Source organism: Lynx rufus, unplaced genomic scaffold (genome assembly GCF_022079265.1).
Source record: "Lynx rufus isolate CCGP_SWC_20201006 ecotype Redwood Valley unplaced genomic scaffold, mLynRuf1.p SCAF_11, whole genome shotgun sequence".
Taxonomy (NCBI): domain Eukaryota; kingdom Metazoa; phylum Chordata; class Mammalia; order Carnivora; family Felidae; genus Lynx; species Lynx rufus.
In genome coordinates, this window is record NW_025814825.1 from 3,982,304 (window position 1) to 4,002,112 (window position 19,809).

At 42.5% G+C, this 19,809-nt stretch overlaps 1 protein-coding gene across 3 annotated transcripts in view; it reads right to left on the minus strand.

Moving 5' to 3' along the window:
* The window catches only part of RHOBTB1 (Rho related BTB domain containing 1), a 124,656-nt gene that overhangs the window by 23,698 nt on the left and 81,149 nt on the right, over nucleotides 1–19,809 (minus strand). For all 3 annotated transcript variants that reach the window (XM_047072819.1, XM_047072817.1, XM_047072818.1), the window contains 2 exons: nucleotides 15,079–15,280; nucleotides 14,595–14,698 (listed from right to left, as the gene is read on the minus strand). In XM_047072819.1, coding sequence (XP_046928775.1) covers nucleotides 14,595–14,698; nucleotides 15,079–15,270 — 296 coding nt within the window. In that variant the 5' untranslated portion in view covers nucleotides 15,271–15,280. The remainder of the gene's footprint in view (nucleotides 1–14,594; nucleotides 14,699–15,078; nucleotides 15,281–19,809) is intronic.

Genomic DNA, 19,809 nt, shown 5'->3' on the forward strand with positions numbered 1-19,809 from the left:
GCTCTGTTACATTTTTTTACTTTGAAGAGTTGAGTTTAAAAATAATTGGGAGGGGAATGTGTGATGAGGGCATTCTCACATATTATGCAGCAGGGTTAGCCTAGAAATGACCTCAGGGTTCCTATTTCAGCTGTAAAAAGAATCTGATAGGATTTAAATGGCGTCCTACAGCTATTTGGAGTAGAAAGCACAAGAATTTGAGAATTCTTTGCAGAAGCAAAGCACAGAGTAGACAAAACTCTAAACTCCAGAACTTGAATACTGAGAAGGGGTAGGAAGAGGTTTGGAATTTTTTGTTGTTGTTGTGGACCCGGCTAAGTGGCTTTATTAAAGAAAGCCAGGGTTACAAAGGACTTAAGCATGCAGGGTCTCAGTTGCTTGCCTACGGAATGTTTATTTTGGGGAGAAAAATGTAATTTCTTTTCCCTAAGGGGAAAACGTTACTGTAAAAGTGTCTCTAGGGTACTAACACATCAAATAATGCCCATGCAATGATGTTTTGATTAGTTAAGTACAAAATAATCCAAAGTAAATCTGTGTGTGGAAATAATCGCGGATCTTGCTTCATACAGGGGTAGAGGGCAGCGGGGCGGGGGGGGCGGGTCACAGAAGGCCCAAGTCCTCCAAAAATGCTTGTGCTGATAAAGCCAACCTGAGTTGTACCAGTTTTTCTTCAGATATTAAACAAACAAGACAGCATATTTTTTTTTTCAGTTATCTTTCAAGGAGAACACAGGCCAAAGATAGCATGTAAAAAATTGGCAAAGGTATTTGGATAACATAAGAAGTGTGTGCAAAGTTGGGACCAATCTTTATTGAAGGATGAAAGAAAAAAAAATCTGAACACAGTGCATCTTGCCCACATATCTTGGCCCAAGCTAGACTTGAAACAGCAAAGGCCGTACAAGTTCCCAAGGCCTGTCTTTGTAATATCTATAGTCAAATATAGCAAACGTGGTGGGAAAAGGTCAGAGAGGCAACCAGAAGCAATGCTGCTTTTCCAATCTGAAATACCAAATTTATCCTTTGAAGAAGTGGTTGAAAAAGGGTAGATAGTCACTATAAAAAAATGTGTTGTTAAGAATGGATTTTCCAAGTTCTTTCCTATCACACAAGTGCTCTTATCTTCTTGGTTTATCTTTCCTTTCCTAGTCCCATCCAGTTCACCACCACTGTCGGCTAGGGGGCTGCCTTTGCATTTTCTTATCTGGTTAAGTGAAGGAAAAATACCTAAATTATCCTTTATCTAAGAGCCCAACATCAGGCCCGTCTGACAGGCCATTGTGAACGTTTGTGGGTTCCATCTGGTCCTCCACATAGCTGTGAGCAGGATGGCCAAATGCCCTTCTCCAAAAGGCCAATTCCTTGCTGACAAACACTTGGTGACCAATAAGTATGTCGTTGTTAATATGCGCCTTAAAGTCTTTCATTCTGTGGTAGGACCCCACCCCTTTATATGTCAGTACTGCTTATTATTTCCTTTTCGAGTAGAAACTCCTATATCTTTTATATTGGTAGAGATCACAATCACATTTTAATGGCCTTCTTTCCTTTGCCAATGAGCACAGGTCTCCTTCTGGCAAAGGTTCACACAGGAGTCCCTGACCTCCACCTTTGGGGCTTCAAGCTTCCTTCTCCCCCTACAACTTAGGTAGGTTCTTTACAGAAACATTTTTGAAACCATTCAAGTCAACAACACACCTTTCATGCATGTAGTCTGACAGCGCTATGCAAACAGATCAAAACAGCACAGAACAGCTGGGAGCATGGCAGAGAAAAGGAATGTGTAACACGTGGCTTTGGAGAATTTTAGTAGGGAAGCAGCCCGGTGTGTATGAGATGCAGGGGGAGTTGTCAGTGATCGGTGAACATAACCACCAGGAGATGAATGGCTCTGTAAGCTCATACTCATGGAAGATGGAGAGGTCTGTAGGGGAGCGCCTGGCAGGGGATCTGGGGAGAGCAGGGCAGGACCATGCAGTGCCCTGGATGTGAGCAGAGAAATCAAGTCAATACTTTACCAATAGCAGTGAGGCTTCTTAAGTACAGATGTTATGTGGGGAAAACTGTCAAAACACCCTGCAATATATCCAGATTTGGGAGTGATTAGCATGCGCAACTATTTCTTCTAAGCCCATAACTGCACGTTTAGTAGGAAGCAATACTTTAAACCAGTCTTTCCCCCACCCTCCAAAACTGAGTAGCCAAAGCAATGCACGCTCTTAAGTGCAGGAAAGCCATATCAACATCCCACCAATGCCACCAAACCCTGAGATAGATAAAACTTGAGTCTTAAGAATGGTTGCTTCTTCTATCACGATACAAATATCACAGGGGGCATTGGCCTCTACCATAGAAGGTTGTGGGTTATCATCCAATAGAAACTGGCTATTTTTCACTCAATATACCATTTTCCATACTGAACAATCTAAGCTCCATTTAGTATATTCTTAAATCTCATACAATCATCAGAAAAAGTTGAATGCATGGGAAATTGAGTGAAGCACAAGTAATTTATTAGAAGAAATCTTATTTAACTCCTGGTCAATGGGAACAGAAAGCATTGACATAAAGAAGGCTTGTTTAACAGGAGAAGGTGAAATTGTGGTAATAAATTCCTTCCCAACACCACCTCTCATTTTCATTCCTTTTTGGCTTTCCCTGAAGAGAAATGATGGAGGTACTTCCTTCCTGTACTGTTCATGTTTTCTCCTGAGAGCAAGACTAGCTGTAGATACAGGAAAGCCTCCATATCAGCCTGAATGCCAGATGGGAGGTCTCTGGGATTAAGCTCCTTAACTCTTTTGAAAGGAAACTATGTAAACCAGCAAGATCATTCCACCACACAAGAAAGTGTGAAGTGAAAGGGTAAAGAGACTTTACCCAGACCTCTCAGCAATCCTCTCTGAATTCATAAAGGTGAAAGGACTTGTCCCATGCCACTTATCCAATAGTAATACACAGCCATTCCTCTCAGCAATATTAACTGATAATGCACTATGTATCAGGTACTCTTCTAGACACTGAGGATACAGCAATTAGCTAAAGATACAAATCACTCATGCTTATCTTCATGCTCATATTCTAGTGGAGAACAAAGACAATAAGCAAGAAAAATATGTACACTAGGTGCTGTGTTAGGTAGTGACAAGTGCCAAACAGAAAATAAAGCAAGGAAGAGGGACAGAAATATTAGGGAACAGAAGATACTTTTGGAATGAGGTGACCAGGGAGGGCCTCACTGAGCAGCTGACATTTCAGTAAAGACCTGAGGAGGTGAGGGAGCTAACATGCTGCTATCTGCGGGGGAGAGCCCTGTGGAAAAGGAAACAGCTCATGCAAAGGCTCTGAGGAAGGTTGTCTCCCTTGGGTGAGGGGGGGAAATAGCAGGAGCTGAGCTCAGGAAGGCAATGCTGGACTGAGGTAGGGAGGGCCTCATGGGGTCTGGCTCTTACTTTGAATGAACTGGTGGACCGTTCGGATTTTTTAAGCAGAATAACATAATTTATGTTTGAACAGGAGAGCTGACCAAATGGTGGTGGTGGTGTTGGTGGTAGTGATGGTGGTGGTGGAGGGGGCGTGTCAGGGGGAAAAGGCAGAAGGATGGAACCAGTGAAAAGGTAACAATCCCGAGAGAGGCGATTGGACTTTGGCCTGGGAGCAGTGCAGGTGGTGAGAGGTGGCCGCATTTCCTACATTTGCGCAGCGGGGAGCCAGCAGGGTTTGCTGATGGACCACGTGTGGGATATGCCCAAGAGGAGTCAAGGATGATGCTAGAGAGCTTGTGCTGAGTGATTCTGTATTCCCTGTTCCTGGTGCTGACATCTGTACTTTAGCATCTCTAACATTGAACTGTAATTATTATGTTGCTGTCTCCCTGCTGTACCCTGAGTTTCTTCTTCAGGGACTTTGTTCCATTCCTATTAGTTCCTCTTGCATGGTGTATATATAACACAGCATTTGTGACAAAAGAGGCTCCCAATGACTGTTTACCAAGTAAAATGGCCTTCTAGATATTGAAGGATAAAGGACGTAGATGCAAATACGTCTGCAGTCCTAAAGTCTAAAAGAAAGGAGTTCAGGCGTATAGTAAGTCAGTTATGGAATATGTTTTAATAAAGAATGAAAACAGTATGTGAGCTATTATATTTCTTCAGACAATTACTGCTGAAAGGCAACCATATAATATCTCTGGTATACAGCAGAGATTAACCAGTTAATATATATTTCTTAATTATTGGAATTTATCTAAAAAAATCCATTTACCCCATCTAATTGGATAGTTTTATAACACTGGGATAATAATGTATTAATGATCACTTCATGGAGTTAGATAATCTCCAGAAGCAAAGGAAATATAAAGAAATAGGTTATTTCAACCCACTAATTTCTGTGTTACACAGAATCAAGGCTGAAGGGAACACCCTCTATTTCACAGACCATCTTGTTTTTTTTAAAAAAACATAGCAAACACTAAAAACAAAAATCAGTAAGATAGAAAGATAGCCAAGGTGATAAGTTGAAAAGACAATCTGCTAATTTGCTTTATCTTTCTGTAATTCAGCACTGTCCTTCAGATGATATCTAGGCTGGGGACACAGGGGTTCCAGGGGAAGAATAAAGTGGTGGAACGATTTTGGAAACCTAATGAATGGCCAATATTAAAAGTTACTGATAGAACTGTTGACAAGGTTCACTAAGAAACATATCTGTGAAAGTGTTCTGTAAACTTTACACTACCAATTATTGTCCAACAAATATGATCATGGGTTCAAAAGTCACCACAGGATATATTTTATATGTTGTAGCCAATAAGAATTGAGGAACATCCTCATCATGAGATGTTTTCCTTTTGGTGTACCAGCTCATGTCGTTAACTGAAATACAACTGCTGAAAGCTAGTAACAGAATCATCCTCGGAAGACACTGCAGAATTACTCAACAGTCTCTTTTTTCTTACCACCTAATGTAAAAGGGAAAACTGTAGTGCTGAAATATATTTCCTCATCAGAATGTTATAGTATAGAAACATCACAAACTGATGAAAAGTTAACACACTTAGCTATTATTTGACCCAACTGGTCAAGCTTGCAGTTATTAAGTAGTAATAGAAAAAAAGGTAGTAAGAAGGCAGAACACAAGACGTTAATATACTGAACAATGTGTATGTCCTATTCTCCTTACCTATTCCAGTGGCCTCATTATTCATGTCTCTATGGCACCTTTTGAGGCCATCAATGCTTTTCTGGGCTGCCACAATGGACAGTTTTTCCTAGTCATGTGACCAGTGTTTGGGCAGCAGCCAGCATCTGTCTAGGTCCTGGAACACGAGTGACCCCACTCATCAATCAAGTCCTGTTGCTATCTCATTTGGCACTGTTGTTTCTCAAGGACAGATTCATCCTGGGGCCAGGGCTCAGTTGGACAAAGAAATTCCAGCTTTCTGATGTTTTGTCTTCCGGTCACAATATGAGATGTAGCAGTTCAGAGCAGGAAGGACAGTGCAGGACAGTAGGCTGAGGGTGGTACAGAGCACGGCATGTTTTCTGTCTGCCGGATGATCTGGCATCACGGAAATCTTGTTTGGGTGTTTTAGTGCACAATCTACAAATCTCCACCACATTTAAGTTTTTGAATCCTTTCTATGCATTTAGTCTGATGCATTTTTGTTTATTTGTTTTGGTTAAGCACAAAGCAGTAATAATCCACCTTCAATTTTTCTCCTCACTGCCCTCATCTTTGGGCAAATGAATTTAAAATAAATAAATACATAAATAAATAAATAAATTTAAAAATATGATTATTTAAAAAAGCTTTTTCAGTATTTACCTTTGAGAGAGAGAGAGAGAGAGAGAGAGAGAGAGAGAGAGAACGAGTAGGGTAGGCACAGAGAGAGAGGGAGACACAGAATCCAAAACAGACTCCAGGCTCTGAACTCTTAGTACAGAGCCCAATGTGGGGCTCAATCCCACAAACTGAACTATGAGATCATGACCTGAACCAAAGTCAGACGCTTAACTGACTGAACCACCCAGGTGCCCCTAAAATATGATTCTTATAAGGATCTTGGAAATGACACTAAGAGGACAAACAACCTTACAACTGGAAAATCGTTAGTATTGACATAAGTAATTTTCTATTTAAGAGGGCACCTGTTGGGATGAACACTGGGTGTTGTATAGAAACCCATTTGACAATAAATTTCATATTAAAAAAGAAAAAAGGAATACTCCTTCAAACAAGGCTTTACAAAAATAATTCACAAATCTAAAAATATTTGTGGAGAAAAGGTGGGTTTCAGGGTGTGGGTCAGTGTACCTCCATTCTTTTTCTCCTGGTCTAGCTCATCTCCTAGCTCATCTTTTCATTTGCTCATTCATTAAGGAGAGGTTAGGCACCAGTGTTTTCTGTCTTTGTCACTTTCACATAGGTACATGATTTGTGATTCTTACTATAAAAATGCAAACACAAAATTCAACCTAGTGAAATAGTTTGGAGTTTGTTACAATGGCATTTCCTTGTAAATGCCTTAGAAGAGCCTACCATGTACAAGACTGATGGACAGATTCATGCACTCATTCAACTAACATTCATTAAACTCTTACTATGTGCCACGCCCACGCATAGGGCAGACAGACAAAATTCTTGTTCTACAGATAGTAGGAGTCATAGCATAAGGGCAACTGAAGAAGATGATGAAGGAGCCAACTTTCAAGTGTGTGATCATAGTGATGAGAGGGATTTGCCAAGGAGTCCTGAGGAACATAAGGAGGGACATTTCACCTGGATCCTGAAGGTAACAGGGAGTTGGGGGAGAGTATGGAGGGGACTTCTGGGAATTTGTGCCTCTTATTCTAAAGTCTTAGAATAGTTGTGGTAATTAAGTAGGTAAAGAATAGGCAGGTGGGAGTATAATTTCTATGCAGGTGTAATGCACATTTGTGGGCCTAGAGGCTACAGACCATACACAATTAAAATATCGGGTTATATCTGGAGCAAGACAGGAGGTTGGACAGGCAGGCTGGGACTCAGTCCAGAGAAACAAACCGGAGTGGAGCCTCATATCCAACGTGCAGCTACCTCACCCAGGGAAAGGACACTTCTCGTCCAGCTCTGCACCTGATTCTCAGCTAAGGTGAATGAGCACAAAACAGACAAGGTCATCTGTACATTCCCACAGGTTCTCATTGCACCCTCCAGTTCCAGAATGAACCAACTACAAAAGACCACACGGTTACTATTTGATGGGGAAACAGAGAAATAGAAAACTTTCAGGGAACTGTGGGGTCAGCTATCACAGGATACCTGGTCCAATGTATCTTTTTAGAAAAAGATACAAACATAACCACAGCCGAAGACACAGGCCACTTGGTCAGACTCTGATCCACACAGCTGAGGGCTTATCTCTAGGAAAAGGGAATCAGCATGATTTGGGGACAATTTGATAGTGTTTCATTATTGAGCCTTGAGATTCAAGACCATCCTGTTTCCCATACTCTTCTATTAAGGATCTTGTCCCATTTCCCACCCTAAGTGCACACAAATAATTTGTATTTCAGTGAGGATTAACTCTAAATTCTATAAATTAAAACATATGCTGTCTACCACATACATTTCCTCAGACATAATAGACTTTTTTTGTTCATAAAAATACTTGTACTTAAAAAATATTGAGATACAATTTAAATACAATAAACTTTGCAGACTTAAAGTGTTCGGTCTGATTAGTTTTGACTTACGTACGCACCCCAATACTATCATCCCTATCAAAATCATGAACATTTCCATCACCTCCAAAGTTTCCTGTGTCCCTTTGCAATCCATCCCTCCCTCTTCGTCCTCTTTCCCAGGCAACCAGTGATCTACTTTCTATCACCATGGATTGCATTTTCCGGAATTTTATAGACGTGATATCACACAGTATGTGTTCCTTTCCTCTGGTTTCCTTCACTTAAAAGCTTTGTCTCTAATCTTTAAGAGATTCTTCCCTTTTGGCTGAGGTTCAGTAAAGAGCATGATAATCATGATGATTCCACAGTAGTGCTTACCAAAGCATGCCTTGAGGACCACCTGCTTTATAATCATCCAGGGACTGGCTAAAATGTGCTGATTTACCTCTCCCTAGAACTCTGACATCAGAATAGACAGCATATGCGGGCATACTTAAGCCTGCAATTTAGTTCAACCTTTTAGGGAACAACGGTTCCTGTTTCTGGGTCTAGCTACTTATTCCTCTAAGTCTTTCTATTGTTTTTTTCTCTACATTTTTTTTTTTAACATTTATTCATTTTTGAGAGACAGAGAGAAACAGAGCGTGAGTGGGGGAGGGGCAGAGAGTGAGGGAGACACAGACTCTGAAGCAGGCTCCAGTCTCTGAGCTGTCAGCACAGAGCCCGACACGGGGCTCAAAACTACGGACCACGAGATCATGATCTGAGCCAAAGTCGGATGCTTAACCGACCGAGCCACCCAAGTGCCCTGGTCTTTCTACAGTTTTCTATAACCTGGGCAAACCTTTAGGCCACAGCAGGACACAGGACTTTAGGACAAAGGTTGCAATAATTTTCCTAGATCCCATTGTGCCCACATTTAGAAGCGTGGTTTGAGTTACTTTTCCATATAGTACATGCATTGTGAACTTTCCTCCTTTTCAAGTCTACCATGGGGGTCAGGACTCTAGCGAAGACAGTCCTGTGAGTGAGTAGGACTCCTTTAACACAGGTGCAAAATTCAATGAGGTGCCAAAAAACTACATAATCCAGGTGCCCAATATTAAAAAAACAACAAACAAACAAAAAACAAAATTAAGGCAAAATAAATCCCTGGTGAACAAAATACCAAAATATTAAATAAAGTCAGGACCAGTAACCTTGCCATACTGAGCCATACTGAGTTTGAAGCAGAAAGAAAAAATTAGTGATCCTATCTTTTAAAAGTTATTACTATTTATATTTTATGCCCAATGTGAGTGCCCTATTGCCTCAGCCTAGTCCTGGCCTAGGCTCACCTCCACCTGATATATTTTACTGTCCAACAGGCTTTTTGCTGTCCTGAAATTGTCATTAGAATGTTACTTCTGGCCCAGCATTTATAATGTGCCAGGGACAAGAAGAGCTCATTCAAAGCACCCTATCTGGACACATTAGACATTTCCTACTTTTCCCCTTGCCATTAACCACAAGTACAGCCAATCCCAGACAAACACATAAACACTGGTCACCCATAGTCCTGAATTTTTAAAAGAGCCTCAACCAAGCATTCAAAATGGGATGTATTCATGGTGTATCTGATTACATGTGCCTTCAGCATGAAACTAGACCTATCTAAATAGACACACAGAAACCATGGCTCTGATTAATATTATCATTTAAAACACATACTGCACTTCTCATAGGAGCTAACATTTGAGAAAAATCCGCGTGTGAAAATAATCTGTATTAATAAATGAGTTCCAACTGAACAGAAAATATGCCCAGAAACTGTGGGGTGTAAGGGCATGTTTAAGTTCACTTTTTTAGGGGAAAGCATGCCATATAAAGGACCCAAGGCTCCTACTCACTCTCAGAAAGTTCACTTGGATGTATTATTTTTAATGAAAATGAAAGCACTCATGTTTAGCTATACAAAGAATTAAGCTATTTGTTATGTATTAAAGAATTTACGAGGCACAATGGCATACTAGAGCTGGTGACAGATGGAGAATACTGGTCTTCAGTGTCTTCACTGTCCACATAGAACAGCATACAAATTAGACTGGACTAGGGATAAATTTAAGGTAAGCTTGTCATCAGCCATCATCACCAGCCATGACAGCACTGTGGAAAGGGAAGGTATGGGTTCTGGAGTCCGACAGAACTAGCAGGAAAAGTTCAGTTCTACTCTTTCCTAGCTGACTGACCTTGGCCCCTTTCTGTGCCTGTTTGCTCAACTGTGAAATGAGCCTACTTTGCAGGGTCACCACAAGAATGAAGTGGTGGACATCAGGCACAGGCCCGGCCTTGATTAAATTGTAGCTGTTGTTATCACCACCTTCAGTGCCACAAGCTTTATGATGTGTTTGAAGGTTATCTGATCCTGAGACAGATCAATGCTGGAGGTTTTCAAGGAAAGGAAACATAAAATTTGTAATTATTTACGTGTGGGGTGACTATACGAGAGGGACAGGGGCCCAGATATCCTGTTGAAAGGCAGAGCCCACCCTCCTTGTCTCCCTTTTTAGTGCCTAATTGTGAACATTTCATTCTTATAATAGTTTGAGAGAAAAATCGAGAGTGATACCCCTTTATTATTTTAGAGAGGGAGAGAGAGAGTGTGTGTGTGAGGAGGGGAGAGGGAGAGAGAGGGAGAATCTTAAGCAGGCTCTATGCTCAGCGTGGAGCCTGATGCGGGGCTCGATCCCATGACCCTGGGATCATGACCTGAGCCAAAGTCAAGACTCAGATGCTCAACAAACTGAGCCACCCAGCCCCAACCCCACACCCCCCCACCCCCACCGCCACTTTAAAAAGAGGCTGTTTTCTTGCCAAAAAAGGGCAGTTGATCACAGTCCTGGTTACTAGGTATAGTTTTGTTCTTGATATTTTAAAAGAGCCAGAAAAAGTTCATCCAAAGTGGATAGAAAGTAGGTGGTGGGAAGAAAGGCTGCGAGAGTTGGAGTCATTCACTCCAGACAAGACAGGGTTTGACGGATTCTAAATGTGTTAAGTGGTGCTGAGGCTGCTGTGCCACCTTCCTTCTCCATCCACAGAAGGACTCCCGTACTCAACATTTTTTCTTGGATGGATGATTTCCCTTCCTGAAGAAAAGGGGTCACCTAGATGACCTTGTGAGGCCTCTTCTAGTTCTAAGCCTTCGCACAAATACAGAAGAGCAAAGAGACACCCAGCTCGTCAATGTGGGGGTGGGTTGCAGCCGCATCTGTTTAAAATGAGGCTGAGAGGGGCGCCTGGGTGGCGCAGTCGGTTAAAGCGTCCGACTTCAGCCAGGTCACGATCTCGCGGTCCGTGAGTTCGAGCCCCACATCAGGCTCTGGGCTGATGGCTCAGAGCCTGGAGCCTGTTTCCGATTCTGTGTCTCCCTCTCTCTCTGCCCCTCCCCTGTTCATGCTCTGTCTCTCTCTGTCCCCAAAATAAATAAATGTTGATAAAATGAGGCTGAGGTAGCTTGGTACAGAAGAAAGAGTGGGGGCTGGGATTCAGGCAGAGGTGGGTTGGAATCTGCCTCTGAAACTCACTCTTGGGCAAGTTACGGGAGTAAAAGAACTCGGCTCTGTCCTCCCCTGTAACATGGAGATAATCTCTGCCTTCTAGGGTTCCTGAAAGGATTAACTGAAATAATGTTGGCAAGGCACCTAATATTTTGACTGGCACATATAAGCCTTTGATAAATTGGAGCTATTATTCCAGTTGGTTGAAAAATGGGGTGAAAGATTAACGCCCTTCTGCTTATAGTTATACAAATTCCAGTAGGCAGACCGACACCACTGTGGCCCACAGGATCCACACTGCAAGTGGAGCCTGTCCACACCGACAGTGTGTGAGGGGACAACTTATTAACCACTGTGGTCCTTAGGGGCAGAAGACACCAAAGACAAGGCCTAAGGCATCTTGGTAAGGCTCTGGTTTCTCTCACTGTCACCAAAAGAATCACAGGAATTATTTTAAAAAGGTTCCAAATACATCCAGGTATAAAGAATATATCACATGGGGCGCCTGGGTGGCGCAGTCGGTTAAGCGTCCGACTTCAGCCAGGTCACGATCTCGCGGTCCGTGAGTTCGAGCCCCGCGTCAGGCTCTGGGCGGATGGCTCGGAGCCTGGAGCCTGTTTCCGATTCTGTGTCTTCCTCTCTCTCTGCCCCTCCCCCATTCATGCTCTGTCTCTCTCTGTCCCAAAAATAAATAAACGTTGAAAAAAAAAATTAAAAAAAAAAAAAGAATATATCACATCCCACTGATTTGTCATTCACACCAAGTACAGTAAAAAACATCTGTCAAAAAGCAGGTTTGCAAACCAAATGGATTGTCAGAAATTGTAATTAGGTTTTTTTCCTTCGTGAATGACACAAAGCTAAAAATGGAAGTCATCAAGAAATTGATCAGCTCTTGCAAAGCAATGAAATACAGTGGCCAGAACCCTATACCAAGTAAAAGGCACTCCTATTACCATCAGACTTATCCACAAAATGCAATTTTTTGGTGTTACATCAATGTGGAATTGCATAATATTTAGCATTTACAGAAAGATGCTGGAGGCTGAGGCAGAACAGCTCTGCTTTTTGTTCTTTACCAGTAGTGCGGTCCGTGGCAGGACACCTGTGAGGCTGTGGAGAACTGGAGAGGACAGAGGAAATACAAGGTACAAACATGCATATAAAGTGAGGCCCACGGACAGCTGGGCCAGAAACATGGGAGTGTTTCCTGAAGCCCTTCTGTGTCATTCGGAGAATCAAACTTGGCTTGGAAAACACATCCTGTTTCCATCAAAGGAGGAACAGGTTACAGCTGATAGAACCGAGCTTTACAGACAAGGGAGCAGAACAATGCAGTCTGAACTGATGCAGTCACATGAAAGAGCAGCCTATTTTTGTTGGGCATAAACAAACACAGGCATGACACGTGGTGAAGTGACTCCAGATACATCAGGACCTGGACAAGGCCCAGTGTGGATGCCTGTCAGTGTGAGATCTATGAAGGCCATCATGCCATTAAATCAATCCTAAGCAGGAATCTCACATGACAGTGAAGCAGCCCTTGTATTACCCAAAGATAAGCGTTACATTAAACCAAGTAAAACTCGGGGCCAAGTTAAAACTCGTTCTTTTCAGCTGTGTAACATTCCAGTGGCAACATGAAACAGTCCAGAGCAGCTAAACCCAAAACCTTCAGTAAGCTCATCAATAGGCCCATCATCTTCGGACAGCTGTTTGGAAGTGAGGGTGCAAAATGTCCACAGAAATCTATCACATCCATCCTTACTTTGCTTAAAGTCATCATTTTATGATGCTTTAGATATTACAAATCCAACTGCATGGTCCTTAAATGGCACTTTACTATTATTGTTTGTATGTGTGGAATAACAGGACAAAAGAAAAACCACAAAGTGGCAACTAATATAATAATCAAGAACACCACGGAAAGAAAAGAAATGATAAAACAGGATTTTCAAGGAGAGGAAAAGTATCTACAACTCTGGAAATTAACCTCAAAAGTCCTCATTACCAAGGGGACATTAACATCGATGTTTTACTTCCCAGATGCCCTTTTCTGAGTTCCCACTAACATCCTGGTCGAAGTGGCAGATTCTCTCAGGGTGTGAACAACTTCTTAGGAATAGGGCAAACCCTTTCAGCAGTTTATTGAGTAGCTCAGACCACTTGGATAAATGCCAATAAAAGTCTGCTCAGAGCCTTAGAGAGCCACCGGCTTGGAGAAATGTGCGGGGCTCCCAGGTGGCTGAGTACGTTGGGTGTCTGACTTCAGCTCAGGTCATGATCTCACGGTTCATGGGTTCGAGCCCCACATCAGGCTCTGTGCTGATAGCTTGGAGCCTGGAGCCTGCTTTGGATGCTGTCTCTCTCTCTCTCTCTCTCTCTGCCCACCCCCGCTTGTGCTCCGTCTCTCAAAACTGAATAAACATTAGAAAAAAAAAAAAAGGACTAGAGGTGCTTTCAGAAATGATGATCTCAACGCCAAGGAGTAACTCATGTGGTTGGAGTATCTGCCTAATCCAATCCTGCGAGGTAACAGGACATTTGAGGTTAACGAGGGACAACTGATTCATGACACCTAAATTCTAAACTTACGATAAAATGTGTTAATTTACAATTAAGAGGTAAGAAAATCTCTTTATCTGGGTTTTGATAGCTTATAACACATTCATTGAGAGAAAGACATTAAGTTATGGTGGCAAGAAGAAGTTGCTGAATATTCTAAGGCAATTTGACCATGTTCCTAGTCTTATTAATGTCCTTCTAGATTTACTACAGGGATTTCACTTGATTTTTCCTTCTTCTGGAATTTTGCTTGATTTTTAACGTAAAATACACATTAGTGCTTCAGTTCATTTTGGAAACGTGCCTTGTGAAGGATTTCAGAGATATTTTTCTTTCTTTTCAAAAACGACCTTCAAATAAAAATAATAGACTTTCAGATAACAAAGCCCAAAGCGAAAAACATGAGACTCTGCTAATGTGGTCAGGAAAAGACCAAAGAGACCTTCTGAAGTGGGGTGGCAGAGTGCTGAAATAACTTAAAACATTTTAGCAAAAGGTAAATAAAGTACCATTCAGGAAACCTGCCATCAAAGCAGCCAGGGCCGGAGGGCACACCAGAAACCTCTAGCTAACGTCCCAGTTTGACTAACGCTGGTTGTTTCAAATGAGGGACTTCCTGGGAGGGACCTAGCGTCAAGGCAGACTGCTTTTCTTGACATCAGAAAACAATTCCACATTTTTTTTCTTTTTTCTTAAACACAGCGCAGAATCCAACACATTTCAAGGCCATGTGACGTGGCTTTTGTTGCTTTATGAAGCAGCTGCAGGTTTGGAAAAGGAAATTGTATTCAGGTACAAACACACTACACTGGTCTTGGTTTACCTGCCATATGCAAAACGCCTGTCTTTGTGATGATCGCCAAAAGTATCCCAAAGCCTGAGAGAAACGCTCACTTCATCAACAACATCCCGGGAACGCTCCAGGACCTGCAGGAGAGAGAGTGCAGTCCTGCTCAGTGTCACTCAGAGGCTCCTCAGGAGAAGGATGTCTAGGTCAGCACACCTCAAGGCTCACTTGACCCACCTGCCTTTAGTTTTGTCATTGCATCTAACAGGACTTGAGCTAAGTCCTAATTCTCTTTCTGGAATCACATGACCCAAACCCTCCTCATTCAAGAAACCGCAGCCATACGCCCGAGTTTGCGTTTTACTTTTGTTTTCTCTTGTGGCACTAAACACATAAGCTTTCTTTCGCATGCACAAGTTACCCGTACTCCCTGGCAATAGCAGGGGATGTGCCATCAAATCCGGACTGGCAATAGCAGTGATGTGCCCTTAGGAGTCTAAAGAAACTCTGTACGTCTTACCTCCTGGCACACTCGGTACTGGTCAATCGCCCACACGGTAGGCACGTGGGTGGCCAGCAGCTGATACTGCGTTAGCGTTGTGTTACACGCTCTGGCACAGATCAAGCGCGTCTTCCCCACAGCGTTGTCTCCCACGACCACACACTTGATGGTTTCAACGTTGGGTCTTTCGTAGTCCATGTCAGTGTCCATTTATAAAACTCTGGAAGAAGAGAGTTACAGAGCAATCACAGGGGAGAGGGGTTCAGGCCGTTTCCCCTTTGTCTGGGCTCTTCTTCGGAAGTGCCCAGGCATAAGCGAGAGGTTTGGAACTTCATACTAAGCCTAAGTGAAACTCAAGTTTTCTATTTATGTCTCACACAAGTGCAAAAACACCGCCGGCTTGTTATTTTGACCCCAAACGGTTTATGCCGGTTAACATGTTATTTTCTCCTTGGTTTTCTCTAAACACAACCTGCCTACTGAAAATCCATCCAGGCAAATGAGAGTGCTGGCACACATTTATAGCTCACTAGCTACTCATGTTGATCCACTAAAGACACTGGTCACCTGCAGGTTTAACCTCAGACACTGGGGCACGAGCCACCTTGGCAATATTAGTGACCATGCCATCTCAATCTCCCAACGAGCCAATCTCTCTATCCGAAAAGCAGTTTCCTGCAGGCTCTACACCATCATGGTGACTTAGGGGAGGCTCAAAAGTGCAAGCAGAGAGGATTAGCCTGCTTTAAAGATGAGTCAACAGTCCAACTGAATTTTTATTTTTTGAATTTTGAATTTTATGAATCAAATTCATAAATTTTATGAATTTGAATTTTATGAATCAAATTCATAAAAACGATATTCTTAAAAGGGGCACCATAAAGCAATGTATTTTTTTTTTAATTCTCTTTCTCTCTGTGTTTTCATTAAGAAATCTGGAGCATATGGTGAAGAATGATTTTACCAGGATGAGGAGCTAGTTTGGAATCTCCCTGAAAGCATCAAGAAAGGTTTAAGAGAGTTGCTGAGTGAGGGGTCAAGAGGAAGAGAAAAAGCTGTCATGAGCTGTGCTTCCCCGGGGGGGTCAGGAACCTCCATAAAACGCAGAGCAGACTGCTTCTTGGCAGCAGCTGGATGGCTGGCCAACCATGGAAGATTCTAAGGTTTTAATGAATTATAATTGCCCTTTTGAAGAAGTCTACTGTTTTTTAATTTTGTTTTTAAAGTAGGCTTCACACCCAGTGCAGAGCCCAACACAGGGCTTGAACTCAAGACCCTGAGATCAAGACCTGAGCTGAGATCTACGGGTAGCATGCTTAAGCAACCGAGCCACCCAGGCACTCTGAGGAAGTAACTGTTAAAAGGAGAAAACTGGTTAGATGGTCACTTTTAATGAGCCAATAATGGTTTTAGTGGTCATATTGGTAAAGAAACTGCTCAGAGTAGGGCCTGATACATAACTGGGGCTCGGTAAGTGTTTGTTTAATTCAACTGATTTGAGAAAAATGATAATTTGGATAATATGATATTAAGAGTACAGAAGGAGAGACAGAAGAAAGAATATGAAATAGAATGAATACTTTTTCCCAGTTAGGACCATCTGAACATGAGACTATCTCCTGTAACACCATAACAGGAGGTGTTGAACCCGAGACTACAGACTATTTGGCAAGACTTGAGTGGAGTGATTCAAACAACAGATGTGTGGTGAGGTCAGGATCTGGTCTCAGGATCCTGTCTGTGGTTTACACACCATAGAGAGGCTTAAAATAGATATCTGTGCCCACCAGCAAATGTAGATTCTGAAGGTCTTGGGTGGAGAAAGAGAGGCTTAAGAAAAACTCCAATTCTGATGATCACCCACAGGTGGTGACTCCTCAAATTGATCTCTTCTAATTTCTAGTCTATGGTTTTATTAGTTCCCTATTTCATAGTCTAACGTGGCAAAAGCCTGACTTTGGCATCAGATCAGTGGTCCTTTAATACCTGCCAGAGAACATTTAGCAAAGTCTGCAGACATCTTTGGCTGTCACAATGGGGTTGGGGGAGAGGCCAGAGATGTTTCGAAACATACTATAATACAAGGTACAGGTCCCACGATGCTGAGTAATTGGGGCCCAACGGTCACAGTGCTGAGGTTGAGAAATCTCAGCCTTAGAGGAGATGTGACTTTGAATCCTACTCTCCCCATTTTCCAGCCATTTTGTCACTGGACAAGACATTTGCACTTTCAGCCATAGCTTCCGCACCTGTTAAGTGGGAACTATAGTACCAGGCTCCTAAAGTAGTGAGGATTTGGTGAACTAACTGACTGATGTACCTGACACACCCATGACTCCCAGGATTCTAATCGTGGTGCTGAAGGTGAGTTGAGTGCCTTGAGGGGACAACAAAACAGTCAGGGGAAGCCCAGGATTAGCCGTGAAATCATAAACTTAATAACCACGAAGATCTATACGAAGGACGAATTTCAGTAGAGCAATCACAGAGTAATTCAGTGAAAAACAAGCATAAATGCAAGAAGGAGCAGAGCTGACTTTGCATCAAGAAGGCAGGGAAACTTCTGGGTGGGAGTTGGACACAGTTAGCTAAGCAATAATAGAATTGGAAAGGTAGGTTAGAAATATTTTCCTGGGGCATTTCTAGCTTCTAGGATAAAAAATGGTAACACTTGTTGTGGATAAGAAATTTGATATGTTTCTGGTGATATTACTGTAGGGTATATACCCTGTGTCAGAAAAACAGGATCTGTTTGGAGCTTCACAACTCTGGAAACTAAGGTACATTATTTTGATCATCCTAAGTGGTGGAAAATCTTACTCTTTTGAAAGTGAATTTTATTTTTTTAGATGGATAAAAGCCATGGAGAGCCAATCCTTAAAATTCGGGGGAACGTTTGGATTTAGTCAAAACTGAAATAGACACACACAAAACACACAGTTGGTTTTCTTGTCAGATTGCAAACTAGCTTTGAGAGCAGCCCCCTGAAGGAACCCCCCAAATAATTTGAATCATGACAGCATTGGTGGAAGAGCTGTGTAGCTTTTACACAAGACTACTTTGAAGGGGATGAAAGCTCTCCTGCTTTTATATTAAGGCTATGATTACAAAACTATCGTTACTTATTTATAGACACACCTCATGCACAGCTCTGAAAAGAATTTCTGTGTCAAGGGTGAGAATAACATCCATGGGTCCTCTAATCTCTAGCAATCTGCTCAAAACCCAAGTGACTGCCAAAGGTGCTAAACCCTGTACAAAGGGGACAACATGGAAGGGAAGTGAAAGGCAGGGCAGAATTAAACACTCGTAGCCCAGCTCACTCACTGCAGACGTGGAATTTCCAGGAAGGGTTTTCTGGATTCCAAATACTGAAAATCTTTTCTTTGGGGTATAAATTTGATTTTGTGGTAATCTAAAAATTATTTTAAGTGTAAGAAGTCACAGCCAAGCATGCAAAGCCATGCTACACATGTATTATAAACTGATTGTTCATCCTTTATAAATAAAGTTATGATAATTATAAAAATATGCAATATTATCCTTCTTTACTTGTTATGGGCTCTAATTTATTCATATTTAGCACTCTTACAGTTGAGTGAGCTCTTAGGACCATCTGGTTAATGACTATCTGGTTTCTGACTTTCATTTACCTAGAATGAGAGCAATAAATATTATTCCTTTAACACTGTTAATAAATTTCACCACCATGAACCGTGCCGATCAGTGCAGATACTCTTTTGCCTTTAGATACAAATCTGAGGAAACAAAGAAAGTATAAAAGAAAGAGCTAGAAAGGACTGACACTGGTAACCTATTACCACGGCAGCTTTGTAATCTTACTCAAAACTGACCTGACCTTCATTTCATACTTTTTCTGAATCCTCGGGACATGGATGCTGACCATTAAGTGTTGAAGGACATACCCGCACACTGTGGATGTCAGAAGCAGTTACGTTTATTTAGAACTGACCAGTGAACAAGACAACGTGGTGGGTGGGGAGTGAGGACTCGGTGAGGTGGCCCAGGGTGGCTGCCCCCTGGGTGTTGGTGCCCACCATCAACTTAGAGACTGTGGTCATGATGGCCCCATGTGCTCACACCGTGATTACTGTCACCTTCCGGACTTCAGGTCTCTCCTGAAGATCCACATTCACCACCAGCTCAGCCTTCTTGTCACGTCCACAGGGCAACACATCCTACTATCTAGCCTCTCGGCTGCTCCACCTAACCTTCCCCACACTCTGCTTGGGCCGTTCATGCTCTTGGCCACGTGCTGGATATTGTTGTCATCCAGAAACATTTTACCCCCGAATGTCGAGTTTCAAAATCCTACTCTCAAAGTAAAACTCCTATCTTTACAGCCTCTGCTTGGTGAAGCGTGGGCGCGGCAGCAACTCCCATCAGGAGACAGAATCTGTTTCCCTTCCTCTAGAATCTGAGCTAGCCTTGTGACTGCGTGGCCCATTCCAAAAGAATGTGGTGGTGATGCTCTGTGAGTTCCAGAGCCAGGGTCTCCAGAAGGCCTGCAGCTCCACCCTCACGCTGTTGGAATGCTGTCTTGAGGCTGTCCTCTGAGGAAGCTGGCCTAGCCCCACAGAGGATGAGAATTCCCAGTGAGAATACCTGAAGCAGCCCTGCCGATGGCTTCACCAGATGCCATATAATGTGAGGCTACCTGAATCCTCTAGCCCAGCCAACTGTCCAGCTGAATGAACCTTTATGAGTGAGCCCAGCTAAGGAATCACC